Raw genomic sequence first — 27,222 nt, forward strand, 5'->3', positions numbered from 1 at the left:
TTTCACACTGCACCGCCTTGTTTACTGTAACAGATCTTTTTCCTCCCCCAACACACACACTTTTTTTTCCCTGGGAGTCGGAGCAGCTGACGGGCGCTGCCATGAGAGTATGGCGATCCAAATTACAGGCAGAGCGTTCCCACCCCACCACAGGGGCGATTACAGCCACATGTGCACCTTGTAGAAACGGAGCAGCCTGCGACAGACAGACACACACACACACACACACACACACACACACACACACACGCACACACGCACACACACACACACACACACACACACACACACACACACACACACACTGCACAGTTCAGGTTTAATGCATATTATAAGAATATGCTGGGAAGAAATGAAGAAATGTGTGTGCAGAGCTTTTTTTTTGTCGAGTTTTACGATGAGTTTTACGATGGAACCTGACGTCATGCATCGTTATGTCTGTGTGATTTCATGGCATATAGACATTATGTTTCGAAGCATGTGTTTAAAATAAAAAAAAAGAAACACCCAGATGAAAGCATTTCGTAGCCCTCGCTCTCACTATTACAGACCCCATCTGTGGTGGTAGGTCTTATCGGTCACACGTTTTAAAGGCGTTACTCTCCCTGCTGAGTGAGGCATGCATGTGTGGCAATGCACTTGGTGGCCAACGTGGACTGTGTGTGTTTGTGTGTGTGTGTGTGTGTGTGCGTGTGCGTGTGTGTGTGTGTGTCTTGGGGGGGGCGATGAGTGTAGAGGCGCTGAGATGTCTCCTCCCGCACCCCGGCTCCTGGCTGGTGTTTTCCAAAGGAAGCTGGCGGAGGCCGAGGCATTTCACTAGCTCCGGAGCACAGAGCGGCCATTCAGGCCCGTTCTTGACCGCTGCGCAGTGGGGGGGCCGTGGCACAAAGCCCCCTTTCTCCGCCACGCCGTATCCCGCGACCCTCCCCGCGCCCCCCCACCCCATTAACGGGGGCGGCTGGAACCATGCTCGTAGTCATGAGCGCACCTAAACACGCACCCACCAGGAGCAAAAACAGCAGACACGTGTGCAGACGGAGGCTTCAACAAGAGGGCCACAGATCCGCACCGCAAACGGAGGGGCGAATCACATAAGGACCAAAACAGGCATGCTTTACACCAACATACGTGTGCGTGCCATGGAGAATCCTAGCAGGGCTCGAGGTGCTGAAACAGACCCTCCAGGTTTATAAACTCCAAAAGTTTATTTCGTGCAGGACCATCCAAACAGTCATTCTAGATAAACCTTCCATGATCCAGCCCCACGGCTGAAGTGTTTGTGAGAGAGGGAGCCCTGCTTTTTGCTATGCAGTCCAGATGAATGGCATTTCCTGGCGGGGCAATGCATCTAAACTGCAATTTCTGCTCAAAGGGACCAGATCTCAGGGTATGGGGGTAAGAGTCAGAGGGGTCAAAATGGGACTGCCAGAGGTACAGCCCCTGCGCGGCCTGGCCGTGCAGGGGGCTGAGGTGACCTCTCACAGCGGGGTGTCCTCGGGGGTGTGTGCCCCCCCCCCCCAACCCCCAACCCCCAACCCCGTATTTATAGCAGCGGGTCACAGCTCAGCTATGAGTCAGCTGAACATCCTGCAGGGTTCCAACACCCTGTCAAACAGCTGAGTATCCCCCACAACTCACCGTCCACACAGGGAAAGCAAGGTCACCGGTCTGGCACGCTGTCATTCGTCCAAACATGAGAGCTACCCAATCACATAGGGTCCCTCTGTCAGGGAGAGAGACTCTCTCATTCAGATATGTTAGCAAAAATATGCACTTTATAATGTTTTTATGTAGGTATAATGCATATATGAGTACTCTGAAGTCATGACATCAAGACAGGTGCCTAGCATGGACAAAGACACACACACACACATATACACACCACACACACACGCAAACACAAATACTAGTAAGACTGACAGTTGGATAGGCCACTTGATAAGTCTCCCTATATGGCTGTGAGAACTGAATTTTCCAATCACAGATCGCTGCAATGTTTCAATTTTTGAAGAATATCAGGGTGAGGTCAGAGTGGGCAGTTCTTGGGACGCGCAGATTCACGGTGCTTTCACTCCTGCAAAGGCCACTGACAGCTCCCTGGTGCGGCTGCCAATGTTTTCCAGGGAAAGGGGTGTAATCAATCCCCCCAAACGGCCCCGGCGCGGGCAGATCTGATCGGCCTCATCTTTCATCAGCGACAACAACAACAACGGTAACGGCGGGAGAACGGAATCTCAGAGCCCCCACCCCCTGGCGGTCTCCTGACACCTCCCACCGGGACCCTCCACTGAGGGGGAAAGTGCTCTAGTCCACGCGCTGAGGAGGCAGACCTCTGATCCCTCTCAGCGGTCACCACTGAGGTCGTGTAAGGGCTGCTTCAGCACAGCAATGATCGTTATCTTTGGTATGCATTTGTTATTTTCACCAAACACTTTTGAAAAACTTACAATAAATATATATGTTAAGTGATGGTTGACAAGCTAATGTTCAATCTTAACAGAGCGGCCAAAGGTGCTCTTCCAATGCATGGCCACAGGAACAGAAGGAAAAATGGCACAACTGCAGAGGTGAGAGAGTGAAGACTGGACTACTGACATCAAATTCTCACACACGTCAGAAGTGGTCCCATTACAGCTAACAGTGCTCCTCGGAGTAAACCGGACCCACCTGTGGTTCATGACAGAACAGGAAGAACTGCTGTGTGAAGGAAAGGGTGGTGCACAGTGGGTGACTGCAAGTGGGCTAATGATAGCCAGTGGTGGAGAGAAAGTGACCATCTGGGGCTTAAGTGGGACTTGCAGGCCAGCCCCACCTCCACAATGAGACAATGCCAAAGGGCCATCACTCTCACTCAGCCATGAATCACTTCCTGTGGTCGGACAGAGGGGGAGAGGGTGACGTCATAATGCAGGGTCGCCGGGAACCCCTTGCTCATCCCCACCACTTCCTCCTCGCGTCACAAGGCGTGCTCAGAGGTCACGCTTTCCAGCAACAAAACCTTTATAACGCCACGCTGAGGAGGTAACCACTCGGTTTTATGAACAACGGAGGCCATGTAAATACAAAGGGGAAAAAAAAAAGATTCAGCTGAGCCAAGAATGCGGTCATTCCCATTTTGAAACGTGCTTGTTAAAACTTGAAGAAAAACTGGGCGGCTCAACAAAACCGCAGAGAGGCTCTTCCTAGATTGTTTCAAACCATAGGCTTCTCTGCTGCCGCCGCACTACGCGCGGTGCACAGCTGTTTTACTGCACAGAGCTGAGGAATGCGTTGTGTACGTCTCAGGAATGCAACGTCTTCTAGCCACTGTATTTTTCTTTTGTCAAAGGAGCAAACAACAGTCAGGTGCTGTGAGTGACTGATCCAAGACCAGAAGATTAACTGCCTGGCCTGCGTGCTGACCACAGCTCAGGAATGCGATGTCTTCTAGCCACTGTATTTTTATTTTGTCAGAGTAGCAAATAACAGTCAGGTTCCGTGAGTTGCTGATCCCAGATCGGTGTATTGGTGGGCCTATCTGCTGGTGTGCGGGTGGCACTGAATGTTGCAGAGGCGGGGCCTTCTTCCAAAGTGCGGATGGATGGTAAATCTGGACATTGGCATTGTCTCCAAGCTATTCTCTTTTGGTGGGATAGGCTAAAGGCCCACACTAGACACACACTCCCCCCAAAGACACTGTGGATCGAACCATGCCAAAGTACACAATGACCCAGTGTGAGGACCACACACCATTAAGTGCTAACCGCAAGGACGGCTGAATTCATCTAATTAAACTACTGGATTCTCAACTGGCCACTTCATGCAAAGAAGCCCACCTTTCTAACTACACCCCTTATACAAAAATCAGGGCAAACAGCTGGTCTCTTTTCTTGCTGTGGAATGTGGCTCACCAAATGGGTACAAATTCCTAAGGAATCCAATTCAAAATAGTCATGACTTTGATTGAATGTGACTGACAAACAAGTTCTCAAACTCAAACAGGAGTCCTTTCACGGGTCTAAATAACATGGGTTGGGTTATTTCTGAAGGCTTGCATAAGAAAGCCATCTTCTGAGATCAACAGTACCCTGTCCTGTCAAAGCACGCAGTCAGTGTGATGGTCATGTGGTAGATACTGCAGCTCATAGAGTCATACTCAAGCTGAAAATATCTTTTATACCCAGGTTCCCGATCTTTGCAAGCCCAGGAAAGAGCAAATGACTAAATACTTTTTCTGTGATATGCCGCATCAACAAAAATGTAGCCTACAGGGTAATGCACACTATAAGTGCAGTGTTTAGTTTGATTAGCGTGAATGCCTATGGAAGGGGGGATGCGTTTTCAGCCTTGTGACTCAATTCAAAACCCCTAGCGACTCAGAGTTTGGTGACCTTTGTTATACACAGCACAGGCAAACACAAACACGGAGCTCCGCTTGCTGCTAAAAATGCCTGGATCGCAGTACCTGACCTGGACCTGGCCGTGTTTCCAGGGGAACGGAAGAGTGAGAGAGACAGAGGTTCCACAGCCCACCTGGCGACGCGGCCGGACGAGCAAAGCCAGGCGTCACCCTGACGCCGAGCCTGGAGAGCGCACCGGGACACGCCTGACTCCCGCCGCAGCCGCGCGGAATTCCTCAGAGTGAACCGCGGGGCAAAGAGCGAGGCCGGCGTTCCCATTCCCACTCCACCGGGCTCTGCGCATCTGCAATGCACGACAGCTGGAGAGCAGGCGGCCAGCGCGGCCACCAAGACAAAGACTGAGAAAACAAGACTCTGAAAACGGTTATTCTCGCTATCATTTCCCAGGATTGAGTGCCTCGTTTTTGCCCTTCGTCCCGCACTGCAGAATTCTTCTCAGCCACTTGACCAACGATCTGTCCTTCTTACTGATTTAATTCCTCAAATGACAGAAGGGGCACGCATTTTGAAATGAATTATTTCAACAGCCACAGTATAATATGTTCAGAAATGCATTACTAACCTGTCTAGATCAGTCTAACTCACTCCAAACCTGAGATCAGGGCACTAATCCACATGAAATCCAAACTTTGACCCAGCAGTCATCACTTTAGAGAGCTTGCTTGCACAATTCACACCTCTGCAATTGTTATTCGACAAATCACGAGTGGTCACGATCCTAGATCTGAAGACAGAGGGTGATATATTCAACTGAGACTATGATGTAGTTCTTGTGCAGACAGGGGTTGTGCAGTGGCATCTTACCGACTGGTATTTTGTAGTCCAAGGATCAGACAAAAAAGAGAGGGAGAGACCACAGCAAGTGCGTGATGCAGTTTCCCATTATAAAACATTAAAGACTTGGACATATGGAGGCCACACCAGACCCTGCGCGACCTGTTTGCCCCCCCCCGGCCCCCGTCCCCCGTCCCCCCCCCCACATTCCTCAGTCCTGTTTTCCTGCATACATGCAAACGCAGCTGCAAATTCGCTCAGCACCAGCAGTGAGCTTTATTCGCAGAGCAGGCGCAACACTGGACGAGAACACAATTACTGCGGAGCGTTAACACACACACGGGTGGCACCCACATGGGACAGCACACTGTCACCTGCACGAGCTTCCGCGCCCCTCTCTCTGTAAACGTTACTTCACCAAAACAAAACCACGATGCATTCCAAGGCTTTGTGCCAAGGGGTACAACATGCTGAAGACTGAAAGTATTGCACTATGAACACTTACCCAGGACTGAGGGTAAAAGAGTCTAAGGAAACACCCTTGAGATCATATAGGGGAATGTGATGCCATGCGGAGCTATTACCTGCAAACTGAGGGCGATCTGCCGAATGTAGATCATGTTGAGATCCTCCAGGATTCGCAGTTTCTCCTCCATTTCTGAAGGTCTGTCTCCTAGCATCCCGTGAGGAGGAGTCCAGTGATCAAAGTTATATCTATAGTTTTATCTTCCCCTCTATAATTATTGAGAGAACTGAACAGGAAGGCTAAATTCACAGCCAATAAAACCCATGATGACAGATAAATGTCTATTTGCAGTTCAGGTGATGCAGCTCTGAAACCAAGACACTTCTTTAATCCTTACAACAATGTGGTAAAGTACCAAAAGAACAAAAACCTGCTTTAGAGGAAAATTCTTAGAAAGAATAACGATCGTTCTCTTTTAGCAGTACTTCTTTAGACATCCAAATGAATTCCCAGCTGTCCAGAACTTCGACCTGTGCTACGGTGCTGAACGGGAAGACAGCCTGCGGCAGAGGCGCAAACGACTCCTCCTCATTAAAGGGCAACTTCGTGCGGTTACAGAACTGTGTTCCTAAAATCACGATTCCAGTCCATACTCTGCCTTCTCCTTTCAGTTTCGGAACAATGGATTTCTAAAACGCCCACACTCCTTTCCCTTCAGCGGCTGTTGGGATAAATAAAAGGTCTTTTTTAAATGTAATTCCTCTCTTTGTGCCGTTTCGTCCTGATGTGAGTGCCGTCTGTCCGCTCTGAGCCGAGACCCAGCCACAAAAGGGCATCGCCTCCGCTACAGCGTACAACCACCCCACTGTGCACTGTTAGTTAGTGGAGCCGAGGGACCGGGCGCTCAATTAACCCGTACAGCTCACGTCTTGTAACGGAGCATTAAACAAAAAAGAGCACAAAGAAAACGCAGACCAGACTATACGCCCTTAAAGCAAACAAACAGCAAATACCACACAATTATAGAAGCGTTACCATTCGTCAAGGATGTGTGTGTGTGCGGTTTTTATGAAACCTTGAAATTAAAACAACGTATCAGATCCAACAAGAACTGTTAGACGGCGTATTATCGGGATTGCAGAAGGAAGTTGGCATCACAAATTAACGCAATTTCAGAGGGTTTTCTTTCAAAAACAGACTATCGTTCTTCTTCCATTAAAGCAGTTTTAAGTTTACTGACTGCTTACTTAGTAGACACGATCGAAAAATCGTGTAATTATACATGTCATATTTAGACGATACAACCCAATCAACTACAACTCACACAAACGCGTTTCCAAACAGATCTTCAAATTCTCTCCAAGCACAAGAACTCAACACAAGATTAAGCGCAATAGTCCAATTTCACAGCTGTAAAACAACCATTACACGAGGACGCAAAGGACGCATCTGTTCAAAATAATAAATGATCTTTTCAGAAATAAACGGTGGTCAATAAATCATGCGGAGGTGCTCGACGAACAAATAAACTCACTCTTAAAACCGGAGAACTGACTTTCCTGTGCAGTTTGCAAACGCTCTACGGGGAGGTCCAACTAGGGAAACACCTACTAGCTTTCTAAAATCATTCCCATCGGTCCCCCACGTAGGTCTTCAATCTATTCTATTTAATCATGAAAGCTCACACCGCACTTTTAACTAAGATATAGCTCTTCTGTGCTATGTTCGTTTACTGCTTGACCCCTCTTAGGATTTATTTTGTTGTTATTACGAGTCCCTTTCGCCACGAGAAATATCGCCTTTCATCTTCCCTCAATAATTTATACTGCACATGAGTCTGGCGGTCCCTGTCCGGACAGCGATGACTCCGCTGGGGTCCAAGGTGCGGGGAAGGGGAGGCAATCATCAATCTGATGGGTCAAGCAAGGCACCCTCAGGGGCAAAAGGGCCAGGCTGCCGGGTATACCTCGTTAATAATCCTAAAGTAAATCTAATTATATTAATAGGACAATGTACAAATCTGGTAAAAAAAAAAAAACGACCCGTTCCATACAGATGCACCTTACTCGTGTTCCAGCCATGACTCAATTCAAACGGTAGAGACACTGTGAATTTATTTTTCTCTACATTGACATCTTTCTTTCCCCGCACTGTGGCGTGATAGACTATATTATGAATAATTAATCTTGGACCATAATCTGGGTCAAACGACTTCTGTGCGCGAGGATGAATGGGCTTTTTACACTACTGTATGGTTAAACATGCAGTTCGAGGTTTGTGGCTTGAATGTCATCCCCGATTTCGAACTGCTTTATTAACCGTAGCCAGCCTTCAACAACCAGCGTTCCAAAAAACAGATTCCAAATATTTCCATCTGTTCGGCGCGCAGTGCATAATTTCACAATTTTCTACCGTTTTCCCCAGCTGCCGAAACTGAGAGGAAGGCTTTTCCCATCGTTCTGCTACGTCTGAGTTTCAATCCAAGCATTATTTATAGAGCGCTTCCTCTGCGCCGCTTCTAAGTGCTGAGATGGAGAATCCAAAGGCCGTTAGTTCTAAAGTCCACTTTTCTGCCAAGATTTCTTTACTTCTTTGGTTTCTTCCAGAAAAAAAAGATTGGATACGTCTTACTTGCCGCCGTTTCTTCTTCTTTTCTAATACAGCTCAAATATTTTGAACTTTAACAAACGAATTACATTGTTTTCTATCCAGTAAAACATTCTTTTCTGCCTCTGATCTCTGGCATATGCACGTTTTTTGTTCTGCAACACACTCAGCGGTCCATGCCCAGTTGTGAGTGTGTATGTGTGAGTGAAAGAGGAGGAGAGAGAGCGCATCTGGCTCTCCCACAGCAAAAGCAATAATCAGCATAAGTTACTAATTCGCGTGAGCCCCTTCACAGAGAGCCACCGACATTTTGCGCTCAGCAACTCGAAAGCGGGGCTATTAAACGCAGCCTGCTTCCCCCCAAAACATACATTCCTCATGTGTTCCCGCACCAAGAGCCACGGCTTTCTCACAATGCTCCGTCTCGCAGGCGCTTTTCCGTGTTGAATGTTGACGCGCAAAATGACTGGGAAAACAAACTTTCCTCGCGTACACACGGACGCACAAAAAGCGACCCTCCTGACACTGCCATAAACAAACACAGACCAGGTCAGAAGCTTGCGGGGTCATTTCGCTGAGAAGCCTCCGGCGCCCTCGAGTTTAAATTACTTTCCTAACCCACCACCGGCACCCCACTGCACACAAGTAAAAATGCAGATTTATTGTCCTTTTACTGGTTTGGAGGTGGAGGTTTGAGAGTGACAAAAGAACTCAACAAGGGATGAGTGTTTTGCTGTTTGTGAATATTTGGCGACTGATGTCCAGACTCACTGTGCTATACAGAAACTCGATATTCCTTGAAAAATTCAGCATCATGGCCTTTGAATATCACACAGCTTTTCTCAGAGCTTCTCCCATCTTGACCAAAGATTACAATGCTCCCGGCTGCTCGACTCTATTCTTATCTCAGTACATGCAGGCTGATGAGTAGTTGCACAGAGGATTCAGAAGGGAACATTACCATTCTAGAACCACACACATACTGCTGTCCTTACCAGCTAGCCAACGATGAAGGAACAGAAGCTTTCTATATCTGAACGTTTGGGGTAGGCAAACACGCTAATGCTGCAAGACAGAGAAAACAGCCCCAAAGGCACTCCAGGGTGTGAAACAGCAACTATGCAAAGGTTAAAAAGCATGCGATTGCCAGTTGTGAAGAAATAACTGTGGTGCACCTCCACTGAAGTTCTTCCAGGTTTCAGTATATGAATGCTCCAGCTTTAAAAAAGGTGCCAATTACAGCCTCTGATGTGTCAACAGACCCAAAAGGCCTACAAACCACGCCATTACCTAACCATTTGCTCTGAGAATGTGGGGTGGAAGAGGAATAAAACAAAAAGAAATAGAAAACAGATCCCAGAGCCAAGAAGTCTGGAAATATCTGACCTCTGAGAGCCTGGGGTCTCCTGAGAGGAGAGCAAATACAGTATGTCATGCGAGCAGAGATCAGCATATTCAAGGTGAGGTAAATAGTACAGAGAAAAAGAAGCAGTAATTATCCGGCTAAGTCCTACTTCTTAAATGATGATTTCTGGGTCATGAAGGGGTCAGACAGAACAGAGACTGAATGACGTTAATCGGGCTCCTGTTCTCAGTGTATTATCCAGCAATGGCACGAGAGATCCTGCGTAATTTCTATTGCTAACAATGCTCTTTGTTCCTGATCAGATGTGCAACAACATATGGAGCTATTTCCTGTTCCCTGACCAGAGTAACCTGAAACAAAAATGCTACAACTGGGACCTTAGTTCAAGGCCTGACACACACTTACGGGTCCACAAAGATAACATGTGGAGAACACGCATGCGCAAATGGGCGTGAATACATACAGGCACATACATACGCAAATACTCAACAACACACGGACAGGCTACCAGAGGCAGGAAGGTGGAGGGTTGTAGAATCCAACTCCAGAGACAGTTCCTTAAGGCCTGCCCTCCAGCTCTGTCTGAAAGTAAGTGTGCCACAAACAGCACAAGGCAGAGCTGCAGCGGGCCCCAAACCACAACAAAGGACGCGCTGTCAGTACCCCATCTGAAAACTGAGCTCTACCACCCAAAGAAGCAGACAGAGGGGGCCCACTAGCGCTTAAGTACTGGGAAGGTTTTGCACAATAATACACTGAGAAGAGAAAACATCTCCCTCACAAACCCTTGAGATTAATATTGGTGCTATCCCAACTGAAGTGAACCTCAGTTACAGACAACCTGGGGCAATGAGGCAGAGTTCTGTGTTGTGATTCACCTCGCTGTTTGTCAGATGTGTCCCTTGGCATGTCTTATTTGTCTTCTGTCATTAGTGCTGTGAAACCAGATGGCAGGCTACAGAAACTCCCTCTAGGGCGGGAAACACCGCTCTGGTAAACGGCTCATCAAATTCCACGGCGCCTCGCCGGCACTGGAAGAAAAAGGCAGTTCCGTTTGCAGCCAGCAGGTGGGGCTTAAACTCACTGGCAGGTTCCACCGCATGACTGAGCGGATAGCAATGCCGAGACACATGGTGCTGCTGGAGCGGTCACAAGCTCTCAGCCTAATCTCAGGGGCTGACATGAGCAGCGTTGGAAGAGGGTCAGACAGAGAGACGAGAGGCAGGCAGGCTATGTGAATCACAGTCATGCGCGGGCGTCTGGGGCGGAAGGAGCGGCAGGCCCACGCCCCAGCTGCACTGACGCACCCACACATGCTAGGGAGGAGGGGAATGAGCCGGGGCCGCTCAGGCATGCGGCAGCATCTGGGCCAGGAGGCGCGGTGAAACGCAGACTAATGAGCAGTGTGACCGATTGGCTGATACAAGGTGATGTAAGGTCTGTGTTTGTCCAGTCAGACCCGAGCCCCTCCAGGGGTCTTCTCCGGATCTCGGGACTGTGAGTCACGGGGTTCGATACGTCACACCGTCTGGCTGTTACAGCTGACGGGGTCCCGCATGTGCACTGACACAAGTGTTTTATCAACACTCGTTCATCCAGGCGCACATCAGCCAGGCGGCAGTCTGCCTGCTTGTAGTGCAGCACTTAGACGTTTTTCTCTGTGTGCCTCACTACATGCTCGCAAACAAGCAGCCCGGAAATTTTTTACTTGCTAGCGGATATTCACGTACAGCTGTGTACAGAGTTAACCTCAGTGGACAGTGTTAAGTGTCTGAGTCGACTCTGCGTGAATAGAAAAATTCTCGGAACATGTTGACCTTGTTTCCTTTATGAGGACTTGAATCCTGGGACTGGACACTGAGAAACACAAGATCATTTTCTAGGGAGAATATCCTGCCCAGACATTACACGGCTTTGTAGGGACAACTCCCATCAACATCCAGGCTTTGGAATGGTGTCCATAATCCATTTGCATCTAAGTTGTTCAAATGAGTAAATGAGTTACTAACTCAATACTTGCTCATGCCCTGAGCTGCTAAGGTGAAACAAGGGCTCCCTCTAGTGGAGTCTGCTTGCATAGTATTTCAGAATACTAACATTCGACCACTCCTTTTGTGTAAATGCACGTTTCTTGACTGAAACCCAGTCATTTCTTCCGTTTCTGTTTATCAGAAGATACTGCGCATTAATAACATAGCCAGAGTTTCATCCATATAATATAATACAATTATATGAGATATAGTCTTATTTCAACACAACACAAAATACTTAACATCTATTATAATATAATATTCAAAAAAAAGGCCACAGGGAGCTCAATTTCTGGAGCACAGCACCCCTGAAAGGCATCTCCAGACAGATCAGTCAGTCAACCCACATTAACAGTAAGTGTTCTGCAAAAACAGAACCCTGTACCCTGGTGATCTGTATTTCAGCTGATTAAGTCTTTTTTTTTTTAGCTAGTGCTTTTATGGAAGTTTTGGTTCTGCCTACACCCTGTCTTTTTGGTGTTTTATCAAAGTGCATTTCCAGGCTGGCTGCCTTACTACAAAGGAACACACCTTGGTGCTTGTGCACTTGAGTAAAGCCACAAGACAAATGACCGCGACACACTGAGAGACACGGTTGAACCATAGTATAATGTCTAATTCACCACCCTGCCTGGGATGCCTAAGAGCTTAGCTGTTCGTAAACTAAGGAAAACCTCAGACCCAGGGAGCCAAGGCTATAGGACCTGAATCATATGTGTAATACAAGGATGACCAGCAGAGGGCGCAAATCCCACAAGACCCACATTCATCCTGTAGTGTGGATGTTGAATTGGTCACTTTGTAAATAAACAGCGGCACCAACTGAAGAGGTGATAACTTTGGCGGTCAGACAACAAATCCAGTCATTAGACAGCTAGCTCCAGTGTGAAGTTTGCACTGATGGCTTGCGTAAAAAGCCACCCTCCTCTAGGCTTTGCTGTAGTGTTTTTCCATCAGTCATGACTGAACTGCTACTGAATGGAAAAATCTCGCTATTCCACACCACAGTGAAGAGGGAAAAAGGTGTGACTGTGTACACTGACCGACACTTGTCGACACAGCGACAATTAGCATGCTGTCGCCGGCGGCACTCTGGTCAGACCTCCACTCCAACATTCCACACAGGATGGGGGCTGTGTTCAAACAAAGTGAAGCGTGGCCATGTAGCTTTAAAAGAAGCAGAGCTGTGGTTGGAACTGGTCAGAGGGAGCTTTCCATTGTGCAACCTGGGTCCCACTGACAGCTCACCGCAAGGCCTGGAAATTCTTTGCTTTCACAAAGAACAATCGGTGTTCTGACTACATGACCTGGAGGCAATGACAGACCTGCTCAACTGAGTAGGAGCAAGAGTAGGAGTCTGTGTCAACATGGTCTATTCCACAGCAAGACTTTCCTTACAGCGGGATATACCATTCCCGGAGGAACAGGGAGAGAGGAGCCTGAAAGAGACATGAGTGTGGAGGGTGGACAGAGTGGATGTTCTTGTACAATGTACAATAGGTAGAAGAGTAGCACAGAAGGATTTAAAGAGAGACAGGTGAAAACAGAACAGAAAACTGACCAAAAAAAAAAAAAAAGACAGGTCCCATGATGACATAACCGACCATGAGCTGGAGCCCTTGAGGGAATTTCACAAAGGGGCATGACATCATTGTTTTTCTTATACTTTGTTCCCTTTGGGGTGAGGATGTTCACCTCTCCCAGGAAGACTCCCGCAAAAACAGTGTCATGTCTGCTCAGAGTGCAGTCAGGGCTGGACTCAGCCTATTCATTCTAGCAGGCAGGTAGCCAGCCATGCGATGAGAACAGCAGTGCCCCAGGTCATGAACGGATTCTTTGTTCACTGGGGCAGAGAGACAGAGAAGCAGGCAAAAAAGCTCAATATACGTGACGTAACACAAGAGGCCAAGGCTACCACAGATTCTACAGGCTTAGTGAATCAGTAAACTCGAGGATGTTTGAGAAACTTCCTGATGAATTAACAGCCTGGGTTTAGGCTGGCAGTTTATTGTAACTTAAATAGCGCAACACAACCATTTGTACCCCCAACTGTCATGCATTGTGTCTACCAGCTTCTCTCTGTAATTTTTTCAGTCTTGGTTCCTTGTGTACCCCTGTAGCTCCCCGCACCTACACCCTCACCTTCACTGTAACCATATATGGGCCTCTAGTATTAGCTCTGACTTAGTCATTCCCAATTAATGATAAGCCGCTTTGTCATTTGTTCCGGATAAAGAAGACTCTGAGGAATACACATTAAACCAGCTCTGTGATGAAGAGGTAAATAAATACTGAAGAGACCAATAAAGGCAGTACACCTTTGTGGATGCCTTTCCAGAGGGTGCTAGAGGCCACAGGAAGCCACCTGTTCCAGCTGTCCTGAAAGTAGTCAGTCCATGTAGAAGAGCCATTTTGTTTTCACGCCTGTCTTCCACCTTGTAGCGGACCACTTTCTACTCAGTACGCAAAACCTGGTGCGCACACAAGAATAGAGATCGCACCTTTTAAATGCACCCCCTATTAACAGCCCACGACAACCACAGAGTGTTCACCTGCCACCTCATTCGCCCATGAATGAGCTTTGTCTCATCAAGCTGATGAAAGCTGATGATCAGTCTGATCATTCTAATATGGTAGCTGAAAGTGAATGGGAGATGGCAGGACCCAAGACTACATATAGAATACTGACCAGTCATTGGGCATCCCTGAGCCAATTAGAAATGCAAGAGGCATGTGGGGTAACAGCGGCTTGTTTATTGGGGGTGAAGTACAGTGTTTGAAAATTCAGCCTCGTAAAAGTAAACAAAAAAGCAGCATACATCCGCTACCTTCTTCATGCAGGGGAAGCACTCAGGAACCTGTTCCTGACAGTACAAGATGTGTGCCATTCAGCTCACTGGTGCTCAAGAGCTCACACACCTAATAAAGTAATCTAATCTAATCTGATCTAATCTAATCTAAAGTAACTCAATCACCACGCAGTTGCCGAGGCAAACAGGTCCATTCCAGAATCAGAGGCTGAACTCCAGGGCGTTCCACACCTTCTCAGAGGACAGACTGCCCTAGGATGAACGTAGCAGCATGCCCTGTATCCAATATAGTGAAATAAACTCCTGTTTATTTCTAGTCACCGTCCTTGTGAGTGCACTGTTATCATTCACTGAATGCATCCCCCAGGGCTCCGATTAACCACAGCTGTGACCCGTGTCTACAAGCACCTTTGAGGGAATTATGGGATACAAGCCAAGAGGTGTATTTACTGGCTGTTAAACAACCTCTTGCTATGACACTTTTCAGTGATGCAGCATTACGTAATCATTCATGCTAGGCCCAAAGGTAGATTATGCTACTGTGACTGCACTGTCAGACCAAGCCTCACACTCTCTCTCCACAAACTTCGATCCCTCAGCCTCCTAACTTCATCCCTCCACACTAGCATGGCGCTGCAGCTAATGAGAAGGTTCCCGGTCGTTACCCTGCCCGGTTAAACATTAATGAACGCCAGACATTCCATCTGTGTGCTGCATTTTTGCCTCCAGACGTGAGGTCTGAGAGTCATTCCGGCACTTTCCCCGGCTCGGAGGTAACCTGACACAGCAGTCCTCCAGGAGTCCTGCTGAGCGACTCCCATTGTTGATGCTGGATTAGGAGCAGATTCCGGTGTAAACCAGACACACGTCGACAAGAAAAGGAGTTCATCAGAGCGTAGAGTCCTCCCAGAGGATGATTAAAAAAAAAATCGCAGGCTTACGGGCACAGATAAAGATGAAATTAAACACACACTCCAGGCAGCAGTATGAACAAAGCTCTTAATGAGTGGGCTGCAAACTGTTTCTTGTCTGAGGGATAGTAACCTGCAGAATATCCCTTCCACACCAAGTTAAGGGCCAGAGCGCTGACAGACAGACATGCGGGCCTCATGCTGGTGACACCAAGCTGCGTCTATCCCTGCCTCTTCACACCTCACAGTGATAACAGCAGGCGCCAGTCATCCAGGCAGGAAACACAATCTGACCCTGCTGATCTCCTGAGCCGACTGTAGCTCCAGGTATGTTCCACCCCCAAAAGCCTGACCCAGGATAAGTGAACCCACCCCTAATAAAAAATAATTTAGTGTCATTTTTGTGTCTAGGATCAGTGCTTAAGGGCAAAGTCAATCCCAAGCCACACTTCCAGATCAGGTATCTCTGTACAAATCTGTGGGGCCCCCTTTTTGGGAAGACAGAAAGGCGTGTTCCTCCTATTGTTGAAGTGCAGTTTGGTGCCATTTGCACTACACTGTGTTAGCTCACCCAAGCGTGGAGACAACAGAAAGAAAACAGGCCGTTGCACGAAACAGAAAACGGTGCCATTCCAAATATGAAATCATCTCCACATGCATCAAAGCTTAAAAACCAGGACACAAACAGCATAGCAAGCAGGAATACATTAATGACATTTTACACGGTCGTCAAGGAAAGCGCAATACACGATCTTATCTTCAACAAAGCTAATCGTTTGAACTGTATGCTGTGAGATTGTTCAATTTACAAGCCTTTTATCTCCCGGGTCCTGGGGGAAATGCTCACTGTGGGTGATAAAACTGATACAACTCAAGATATTTTTCTCCATGTGCCTAAGGTAAAACTGAACTAGCTGGCAACATTTTTTTAAATTATATGCCATCACTTCAGCACACAGCAACCTTGTGGTAGATATTACATTGCTACATACAATAGCACATTGTGATGAATGAGAATGCAATGTTCACACAGTGTTTCTGAGCCTCAGAACAGGTGGTTCTGAAGAACATGTGACAAGCGCATTCCGAGACAGAACACATTTGCTTGGAGGCAGTCTGGGATTTAGGCCTTTGCGTCTGAGTTGCAAGTGCACAAACAAATGCCCAGCGTCCCCTTCATTCAGAACTAATCAGGAATCTGTGCCTGTGAGTCTGAGTAGGCAAGGGAATATGTGTGTGCATCTGTGTGTGGGGGTATGAGTGTGTGTACGTGTATATGAATTAAATGATCACCCTTTTTTGTGTGTCTAGCTGAGCGCAGGGAAATAGAAAGGCATTCCCAATTTGAGCAATTCTATGTTTTGCAAGAAGCAAGTTAATGCATTGAGTGGGAAGTTCCCGTGGGCAGCACGCTGACCTGCTTCCAGTAAGATCTGGAATGACTCAAACTGTTACGCACTAGGATTGCTGGTGGCCTGGAGCATGCTGCCAGCTCACCTGTCAGAGAGCAGCTGCAGGTTCAGTAAATAGTCTGGTTAAGCACTATGGTAATTTTTGTGAGAATGGTCAGGCCCATACAGACGTGCCCAGAACAGAACGTGACCGCAGGCGGTCAGGACTGCAGCTCTGTGAATAGGCAGCTACTAGGCTACATCACGTCCCTGCAGGGGACTGAGGCCCTTTAGAGCAAACATTAGCCACCATTACGGTCACCTCTCCTGACCTCTCCCATGAGGTTTGCTCACCCTTTCACCCAGGACACAGAGGGTCAATAAACGCAAACAAACAGAGACAAAAGACATGTTTTTCATCACTTTTAGTTTTAATGTGAGAAGACACGCAGGTGATTTGAAAAGAACACCTCTGATTCAGGCTTGTCTTTCTTCCTGAGTATTTGAACAGAAATTTTGTCATCAGTCACACCACGCAGGATTCACTGAAACTGCCTGTAGGGTTAAACTCATTGAGACACCCACTGTAAGAAGCACCAAGTGTGAATCACTTCCTGCCTTCTACTGAAAGCTGTACTCAAAAAAAAAACTCCCCTCATCTGAACCCTCAACCAGTAATTTATTTGTGCTTCTTAGTTATTCTGTTTTTCTTGCTGAAGCTAAGTTTCATAAACTGAAGGAGACAGCTGAATCACAGGCCACGAGGATTTTCCAAACTCCAGGTTTGAGCAGCTGTGTTGACTTTGCTCTGGCTCTTCATATTGCTCCGTGGGATCAGCTCAAAATGCATTACCGCTAATAACGCCAAATCTCAAGTTCTGTTTAAATGAGTAATGTTTGTGCACTGTGATACAGGCAATTATCTGAGCTCCTGTCTGCCAGACAGAGCAGACTCCAGCCCCGGTGAAGTGCTCCCGCCAGGTGGCGGCCTGACGTCTCCTGGTCCCCAGTCTGCTCTGAGACCTCTCCGCTGCAGCTCTCCTGAGAGGCCATGCGTTTGGCATGAATGTGCAAGTAATCCAACAGACTGGTACAGACTACTCCTTCATACCTCTCACGTTCACTCCATCTCCCTCCCTTTCAATTCAGTTCAATTCAATTCAATTCAATTCAATTCAATTCAGTTCAGCTCAATTCAATTCACTTCAATTCAGTGCAATTCAATGCAAGTCAAGTCAATTCAACTGAGTTCAGTTCAATTCAGTTTAATTCCATTTGATTTCAAATACTTTAATGGAATAAAATGCAAAATGTAAAATGCAAAATTAACTCACAGAAAGGACAGAAATTCACGACAGAACATAATGTTCAGCAACCACATAAAATGAACATTTGGGCTTGCAGTGAACATCAATGTGGTAGGGTATAGAATGGAAGATCTGGCACCTCTTACCTTTTTTCCTTTTTTTTCATGAGTTCTATGGGTCCCTGCATTAGTGATCGCTCTCCCGCATGCTGTGAGAGGCAGCTGTGTAATTCTCTCTTTCTCTCTTCAAGTCGGGTGCCCCAGGCACAGGGCCACGAGGACCCAGCGAGCGCTTGGCACCCCTTTCAGTGCCCAGGCGATGACTGCGTGCCCAGCCCCCGGCTTCCCCCCGTTTTTCGGCAGCGCGAGCCCCATTCGGCTGGCAGCGGATCACTGCCACTGTGTGTGTGAGGCGGTGTGTGACTGGGGTGTCAAGAGGGAGGAGAGGCCGGCCAAGAACAGAGCCACTTTGTCAAGCGGGAGAAATGAAGACATTGGAGGCCGCGGCGGAGTTCGTCTCCTGCCAACGGGCTCTGCCTCCTTCGGCCTGGAGCTCCCCCGCGGCAGCGCAGTCCTTCCTGTGGCTCAGTGTGAAGCCATGGAGATTGCATATGGCTGCTTTGGAGGACTGAGTCGTAAAACCATACAATTTTATAAATCCCTGATTCAGGCCAACCCAGACACATGGGCAGGTGTAGAGGGTACAGCTAGGAATAACCCCTCCAAAGGACAACCCCCTTGACTTGAAAATTCGTCCTCAACTTAATCCATACACAAAAACATTATTAACACATGGTAGCCACTTCCTCCTATATGTGGGTAAATGACAAAGGTCAAAGGTCAAGGGTTGTTTACAGAGCCATCAGCTGGAGAGACAAATATGCCTAGCCTGAAATGTGCATGCATACACAGACACACACACACACACACACACACACACACACACACACACACACACGTGCACGCGCACACTTCCTGAGGTATTAGACACTGAGCAGCACAGGCAGTGGAAAAGGAAGCGTAACACCTGCTCCCTCTTCCCCACAGCCATTCACACATGCACTTCCCTCTGTGTCCCGTGTGACAGCCAGACGTGTCCTGCACTCTCTGTCACCCCCAGCCCCCCCCCCCCCCCCCCCCGCCACCTCATCAACAGTGCGTTCATACCCGCCCGGTGACAGCCTAGGGCTCCAACTACCATTTTCCCTCTCCACAGAAATGGCCAGGGGTCTGATCTGCATTCACACCAGTCGTCCAAGCTAGTGGCTCCATCCTGGGGTCCTCATGTCATATGTACCTTGAAGCATCAATACAACAACAAGAACCTTGTACATTCAGCCTGGGTCTACAAGCTCAGCTTATCTCTCAGCAATCCACCGGGTGCTTGAAATAGAGACTTCATCTATCAGAAATCCACCAATCAGAAGTTTTTACCAATCTCTTTTGGGGCTCAGGACCACGATTCATTCATCATAATTCATTTGCAGCATCGAATGCAATTTTTTTGTCACTGACCCAACTCCAGCAGCCACCTCTAATGATTAGTTCCGGAGCTGAACAGATAAGATTCTATTTCCGTCCATGTGGGACAGTGGTGTGAAAAAAAGGCCCCAGATGGAAAATGACACCAACCAATGAGAAACGCTAATAAGCTCTGATGGACAGTCCAGTGAACCCTGACTGACGGCATGATGGACACATTTAACCGCAAGACATCATTATACCTGCCACCACTTCCCACACATATAGCCAATTAGGAAAAAACTCCTTTCCAAAAAGGGAAACAAACAAAACCATCTTGTGTTACAATTTTCTGTGCTCCACGTGCAACATTAGTCCTGCAAACATAAGTAAAACAGATGACACAAGGCGGCAGCTTTCTCATCAGGTCTACCTCTCGATTTAACTGTGGTCTGGTACCAAGATTTGACACAGAGCACCAACCCAAAGACACTTGTGGCCTGTCTAGGCAATACTGCCACGTGTTAGACAGAGAAACAGAGAGGGAGACAGACGGAGAGCAGCCAGACCAAACCTGACATGCACCAGTGGATTTGTTCTTTTTTTTCCAACACTCATTATAACACCCTCCACATGGAGCACAATGGCAGGATGTGGTCCTTGTTATTCAGGGGGAGGGGGGTAGTTTGAATAAAATCCTTGAATTGTTTTTCTCTCGGCAGAAAAAAAAAAGGTTCTGTTGGCCACCATTCCTTTGTTCGCTTTCCGGCTCTGTGTGTTACATTATGGCAGAAACCATGAAGTACGGTCACACACAGACAGGCGCACACACGACATTCCACAGTGGAGGTAGACCCCTGCACAACCAGAGGTCTTCTTTTTTAGGGCTGTATGGGGCTCACATTCACCTCTCTGATGATTCACTGGAAAGGCCATTACACTGGCTTTTGAACTTGTAGGACAGCAGTGTGGTATAATGGTTATGGAGGACCTGGAAACTTATCTGAGTTTTAGGTAAAAATCCAGATTGTGGAACTGCTGTGCCGCTGCACCCTTGAGCAAGATACTTAGCCTGCATTAGCAAAACTCTCAACTGTACAAATACGAAAGAATGTGTGCCGTCAAGTTCAAACCTCCAGGGATGAGTCCAAACCAAAGCAATGAATAACACGTTGTTTGTTTGGACTTGTGTGTCGAGCGCTTTCCCAATGCTCCCCTGAGTGCAGAGATGCTTCACACTGGCTGAGGGGGAAGTTCCTGCATTCCTCGAGAGCGGCGTCCCCTGAGCTCACGGTGCGAGCCGTTTCCCTGCCGACAGTGGTGCCGTGGATAAAGGAGAGGCACAAACCTCACAGGGGAGAGGTCATGGGGGGTGGGGTGGGGGGGAGGAGTGTTACGTAAGCCCAAGGACTTGCAGCCACATGGACAGAGAGGTGGGAGCTCCAAGGCTGCATGGAGACAGCACACAAACATGGAGTGGTTACAATCGCAAGTCAGCCAGCTCAGGGGTTAAATAAACACGCTACCTAATCTCTGCCTTTTACCTGTCATTTGTCTTGGCTGAACAATGTGAAATCGTAAAACATCGCTCATGCTGAGCGACCGCACTCGAAAGAGGGAGCGCGGCAAGCCCGCGCGGGACCAAAGCAAACATTCCTTCTGCCTCCGCGGCCCACTTCTGTGGGAAAGCCTCCGCGCGGAAGTCAGCCGGAATCCGTCCGCTGTTGAGAAACCTCGCGAGCGAGAACAGAGGAAGCGGGAGCGGACACGCCGTAAGATCCGCCCGCGTCCGCTGACGCATCCAGCCGGACTGACGCGAGCACAACGAACCGGGGGAGCTCACTGAGGTTGCGAGGGCGTGGGTGGATGGGCGTGCTTCGCACCGCCCGCTTTTGAACGCCGGATTCCTATTGAAGATTTTAATTGCTGGTGGTGGAGCTGACCGACTCGCGGGCTAAAAATAAGATCACAAACCAAAGTCAGCTTTTATTCTTCTCATCCCATGTGCTTTCATCAAGCCTCAGTCCCGACCAGGAGCTATACTGTACACCCACACCAGCAACATGAAACCCATTCAGACAAAAGCCTTTGAAGAGAAGTGTGTGCATTAAAAAATACATTTTAAAGGCCAATTAAAACAGATGTTGGCCCTTTCTTCAACAGACGTACTGAAGGGACTGCACAGAGAGACAGGATCACAGCAGGCTGTAAGTAATGCACAGAACAGAGAGTGAGTCCATATGGAAAATGAACTTGGTAGCATCCTTGCTGACTCAGGCATACACAAACAGAAACACACACGCACGATGCACACATATACACACGCACAAACAGACATGCACACGCACACACACCCACCCACCCACACAAGTGTATGCATGTGTGCACACGCATGCATGCGTACGTACACATGCACCCACACAAGCATGCGTATGCACAGAAACACATACACACACACACAGACAACCAACGTGCATACTGTCTGACACGAGTCAGTTAGCAATAGTCAATTCAAAACTTTCAATTCAAAAATTTAACAGAATGCATCAGCAACACCTTACAGAACAGTGGTCGTGGAATGGCAGATTGCATTAATACAGATAGCCACAAAGCATTTGACTGGCGCAGCACCAACCAACATTCTACACCCCCCCCCCCCCCCCCCCCCCACCACCACCACCACCACCCATTTCCTCAAATCAATACACTCACACTGCAGTATAGATTTTATAGACTGACACCCCTCCAACCTCATTCTTTATCAGTGCATTGACATGACAACCTATTCTGGGCGATGACACAGTCTATACAGCCCATCACTTCCGGGGGGCAGACAGCTCTGACAGTATACTGTGACCTACTGTACACAGACACTATATAAGCCAACTGTATTTTCTGACTGGGCATAATCAAATGTATCTGGTCCATACTGAGGCTCAGAATCATCCAAACTGCTTGCATTTTATGTGCATTTCCACCGGTATATTTTATATTCATACATTTCAGAGACAAGCTGTCATTCATTCCACTGCTACATGCCACCTGTTAACACAGCGTGACACAGTGTGAGTGCGTGCTATTTGCAGTTGTCACAGTGGAAGCTAGTTTAGAAAATAATGGCGACACGGTAGCTAAAGATGAAATGATGGTGCTTCTGCTTATTGATATTGTCTGAACACTTCTCTAGGCATCCTTGCTGATTCCTGCTGCCGCGCTAGAATTTAAGTTCAGCTGCCAATTAGTATTTGAGTGCAATTTTACAATGATACATTTATTCTAAACCTGCTTGATCAAGCATTTCTTGAAAGTTAATCAGCTTTATTGATACAATAATTGAAGCTCCAAATGAAGATTTGGCAAGAGAATTCTCAGATAATCCCTACGCAACTATCCAAACCTGGACAACCCACTGCCATTCACGACTATAAAAATCATGCCTACCATTTCCTTTTCATGTCAGCTGTTAATGGCATCCCTCCTAAAACCCATCTCCCCCTGTCTTTTCCCTGTTAATGATGTACACAACAGAGGTCACCGACCTCAGGCCACAGCCAGGTGCAATCCTTTCGTTTCGACTCCCAACCAAATGAAAACACCACTGTAAACACATCACAGACAACCTTCTTGTTTTGACTGTATGGAAATGCATATCTACTGAATGAATGATGCTTCCCCGGCTGTGTCTGAGTGCAGTCAGTTTGGCATCCAACTACACCATCTGTAGTTCAGTGCTCCATTTGCAAATCCCTCAGAAACTCACCTGTAGAAAGGCCATGTTAATCAGCACCTCTTCCGTCTATGTAAATGCCTCTACTCATTAAGGAACGCTAAATTGACGAGGGAATACATGATAGCACATTACAATTCTGAACAATTTTGAACAATAGTTGTTTTGAACAAAAGCTGGTTGTGGAATTCTCCACAACCTCCTCTGTTTTGCAATGTGTCTTGCATTAACACAAAATGACAAAGAACAACGGCCTTTCTTTACTGCAGTGTTTAACTATGGGAGGCCTGCACCTTGGTGTGCAAATGAAAACATTCCAATTCCTCATTTCACAACACTTCTGCTCTGCCTGCCACTGGCCACATAAAAGGTTAGCTGGGAGTGACTGGCCTCAGCCCAGGAGGTATACCTGCAGGCAATGTAAAGAAGACACAAACCCTGAGGCATACTTTAATATACCTCAACCTGGGCCAGTGTAACCACAGAATAAGTACTCAGGCTCCTAGCATCAACCTTGCCTGGGTAACTGGATCCCTTTCAAAGCTCTGAGTTCCTCATAGAAAGGCTGACAGCTTCACTGCGGCAGAGTGAAGTCAATGGTTGTTATCTATCCTTCAGTGAAAGCTGTAAGATTGTGAAGACTGGTGAAGCAGCCCTGAGTTTCTTTAGATATCATTAGCAGTGTGTGATTAGGACTGAATGAAGGAGTAATTAAATTTGTATGCAGTTCTAAGAGAACATTCTGGTGTGTGATAGCAGTCTTTGCACTCGTTCCTGACACTCTCTCTTGACACACTTTGAACCTCAACTTATGCTGAACAGACACCATGAGTTTTTTAATCATCTTTAAAAAATGGAGGGGGAGTTTTTGTAACTAATGTTAACAGTTTTTCCTTTGGTTAAGATGTATTAAAGGCGAGGCCCAAAACTCAGTGGCTGGCTATTTTTATAAATGTCTGTGAGTAATATATTCTTCTTTATGTAAGGTGGAGTTTGGGGAGAAATGCTACGGTCTTTCTAAAAACATAATGAACCATGGAAAAAAATATGTGTGCAAGGTATTAGCGTGTAGCTGCCAGGTCCCTGAGAGGACTCATGAACTCCATTACGAACTCCTCTCGCCAGCTTCCTGCTCTCCACCTTTTCACCCATGCATCCACACACACCTGCACGCTAAGCATTTTTCCCGAGTGCAGCTGACCCCATCTGACAAAACACAGAACCAAAGCAATTTAGGCTACCTCACAGCACATGTTGCTGCAGCCTTCACTCCAGATTTTGCTGGCAGAGCTGTGATTAAAACGTCAATATAAAATAGAAAAGGAATGTGCTTAAGTGTGTGAACTTTAATGGGCATCATAGGATTAAATTCATTAATAATCAATAAAAACACACAGAACCAGCCTCAGATCAATACCATGTCTGTTCTTTTCTCTGCATTACCCTTCAGCTATCTCTGACTGGCTACGGAGACCGTTTTACATAGTCAATCCAATCTGTCTTAAGCATCTGGCTCCAAGTCCCTTGGAGTCCCTTTCTGACCTCCCCCATCGCCAAACTGCAACATATCAGCAATATCAGGAAGGTTTTAGATTCAAAGTGACACAAATAACGGCCACAAAGCCAGACGCCGTTATTGAGTGCGGTAGCCCTGGCTTCACACAGTCGAACGGGGCCTGGTCCAAAACACCAGAACACCACCACACATCCACAAAGTGGCCATTACACAGGGGAAAGAGACTTTCCATCACATCCTTATTAATACCGTCTTACGGGTGAAAATAATTAGAGGTTTGAATGAACAGCCTTCTGGAGCAGCCCGAAACTCTCAAACAACACTGGATAATCATGAGCAGATGCCTTAATGAGGCTGTTTCCATCACAGTGGGACACAGAGGGAGAGAAGCACAGGGTACATAAGACGCAATGCTCTTCTTAACGGCACATGGATCATTATGCTATCCTTACACCTGGATGAGCTTAAGCAACTGGACAGCCGAGGGAAGGAAAAGCATCAATGGATTGCACATTACATGACTTAATAACATCCCACATCCAGAATAATTGCTGGTTCCGATGGCTCGCCATGCCCACAAGTGAAACTTCTCTCCAGGCAAGGGGGAGCTGGGTACAAGGAGCAGCTGTATTTAGAATAGACTCAATGAAGGACTTGCGTTTTTGTGTTATTTGGAAAATGTACCACCACCACAGGAGAAGCCGAAATCCAAACCACACCCTGTGTGCAAAATTGGATTCAGGGGTTGACACACACCCTGTCCCTTGCACACAACATCAGAGGACTTTCTGTGTCAACAAAACATTTAATGGCAAATCAAAGGGATTAAACATTACATGGTGCAGCATAAAGAAAAGTTAGCCGTGTGAAATCGGTTCAGCATAAACAGGCATAGCCTATCTGTCTCAGAGCTGTTGAGCTGTATATTCCCGTTGCAATTTCCTCTCATTGTATTTGCGAAAAAAAACTATTTACATACTTTGACGACACTGCAGCAGATGATAAAGATGAAGATTCTAAATTAGCACACGAGCGAGAGAATGATCCTGAAAGGAGAATTAATACACTTATTACATGTCATTATGTGGACCCTCTGAGGCTACATTAAGATACCCTCTTCACAATCTTATTTGCAAGATGATAGTCGTACTCCAGTCAGAAAAGAAAACTTCAGAAGAAATAATTCAACCCTTGTTGGCAAGCCAACAAAACCAACGCTACAGGACATTAGGAAGGCTTGGTTTCCAATACTCAGTGGCTAATCAAGACCTTCAGATGTGTCTCAGATGTCACAAAAATCCTAGCACCCAAATGCCAGGACTAATCTTTAACAGGGCCAGATTACCTAGTGCGGCCACTTTCTCTGAATAGCCTAAGGACAAACTTAGGGTGAGGGGGGAATGGAAGACCGTCATGTATCCACCACGAATTACCTGGATTCACATTAAAAGCTGTACAGTACTCATAATACAGAGCACTTGTACTGCATCTCGCTCGCTGAATTGGCTTGCTAGCTCGCTAGCTGTTGTTCCTATTCTTGACAGAGCTTTTGCGGGCAAGATGTTTTAAGCATTTAGCTCGGAGACGAAATTCCACGTGAAACTGGAAACCCGAAAGCCCCTTTGCATGCAAGACGACAACAGTCGGGCAGTGCTGTGTGTCCTCTGTCCTGTCTCCCCTGCTCTCTGCCCTGTACTTTCAATGCCAATCGCATGCTGAAACTCAAAGAAAGAGTGGATGTAGGTAAATGGGAATAACAACAATATGATTTACCTGTAGCGTATCGAAGAAAATACTCCGTCTGAACTTCCCTCGCCGTATCTCCATTTCCATAGCAGAACTCCGTGCTACAGTTGCCCTCGTAGTCTGATTTCGGCAAAACATCGTTATTTTTGAAGGTTTTGGCAAAAGAAGAGGTTGTCCTTAGCCTTAGTCTGCTAGTTGTTGAATAGTCTTCCTTGCCAGCAGCGCTCTTAAGCGAAGATGTTTTTATAGAAATGATGCTTACCATCTGACGTTAACGTTAGCTGATTTGCTACAAGCAGAGTAACAGGGATTCTAGCCCATAAATTTGCTTATGTTAGAGTGCTATCACTGTTAAAGCTGTTAATGGTTCCAACATAATAAACAGACGAGTTTGTATATATTATCTGTGCCGCTGCTGTATGCAACCATTAGTTAAAGAGAAACAGGCACAGAGATCTTTCCTCGTCCGCATCTCCCCTGGAATGACTGAATTCCCAAGTGTCCGTGGAGACTTCCCAGGATGGCAACGCCGCTAACTTTCCCAAAGCCTCAAGTGAGACCCCTACTGGCACGCTGAGATTTAAACTGTAGGACAACCATACAACAACCAGCCCCACTGGCTGAGAGAGTCGGGTCGGAGGTTTACGGACCACATCAAGAAGCATGCGTTGTACTTGATGTACTATGCACAGGAGCGTGTGGTGTGAAGTA

At 47.1% G+C, this 27,222-nt stretch overlaps 1 protein-coding gene across 4 annotated transcripts in view; it reads right to left on the reverse strand.

Moving 5' to 3' along the window:
• rtkn (rhotekin) overlaps positions 1-26,781 on the reverse strand; it is a 70,661-nt gene extending 43,880 nt beyond the window's left edge. For 3 of the 4 annotated variants that reach the window (XM_036528017.1, XM_036528016.1, XM_036528020.1), the window contains exon 1: positions 26,539-26,781. In XM_036528017.1, coding sequence (XP_036383910.1) covers positions 26,539-26,649 — 111 coding nt within the window. In that variant the 5' untranslated portion in view covers positions 26,650-26,781. Of the gene's footprint in view, positions 1-5,758; positions 5,902-26,538 lie in introns of those variants that run through there. The other variant, XM_036528018.1, reaches the window with a different exon arrangement.
• Positions 26,782-27,222: the final 441 nt, after the last annotated feature.

The sequence above is a fragment of the Megalops cyprinoides genome, chromosome 4 (genome assembly GCF_013368585.1).
Source record: "Megalops cyprinoides isolate fMegCyp1 chromosome 4, fMegCyp1.pri, whole genome shotgun sequence".
Classification (NCBI taxonomy): Eukaryota; Metazoa; Chordata; class Actinopteri; order Elopiformes; family Megalopidae; genus Megalops; species Megalops cyprinoides.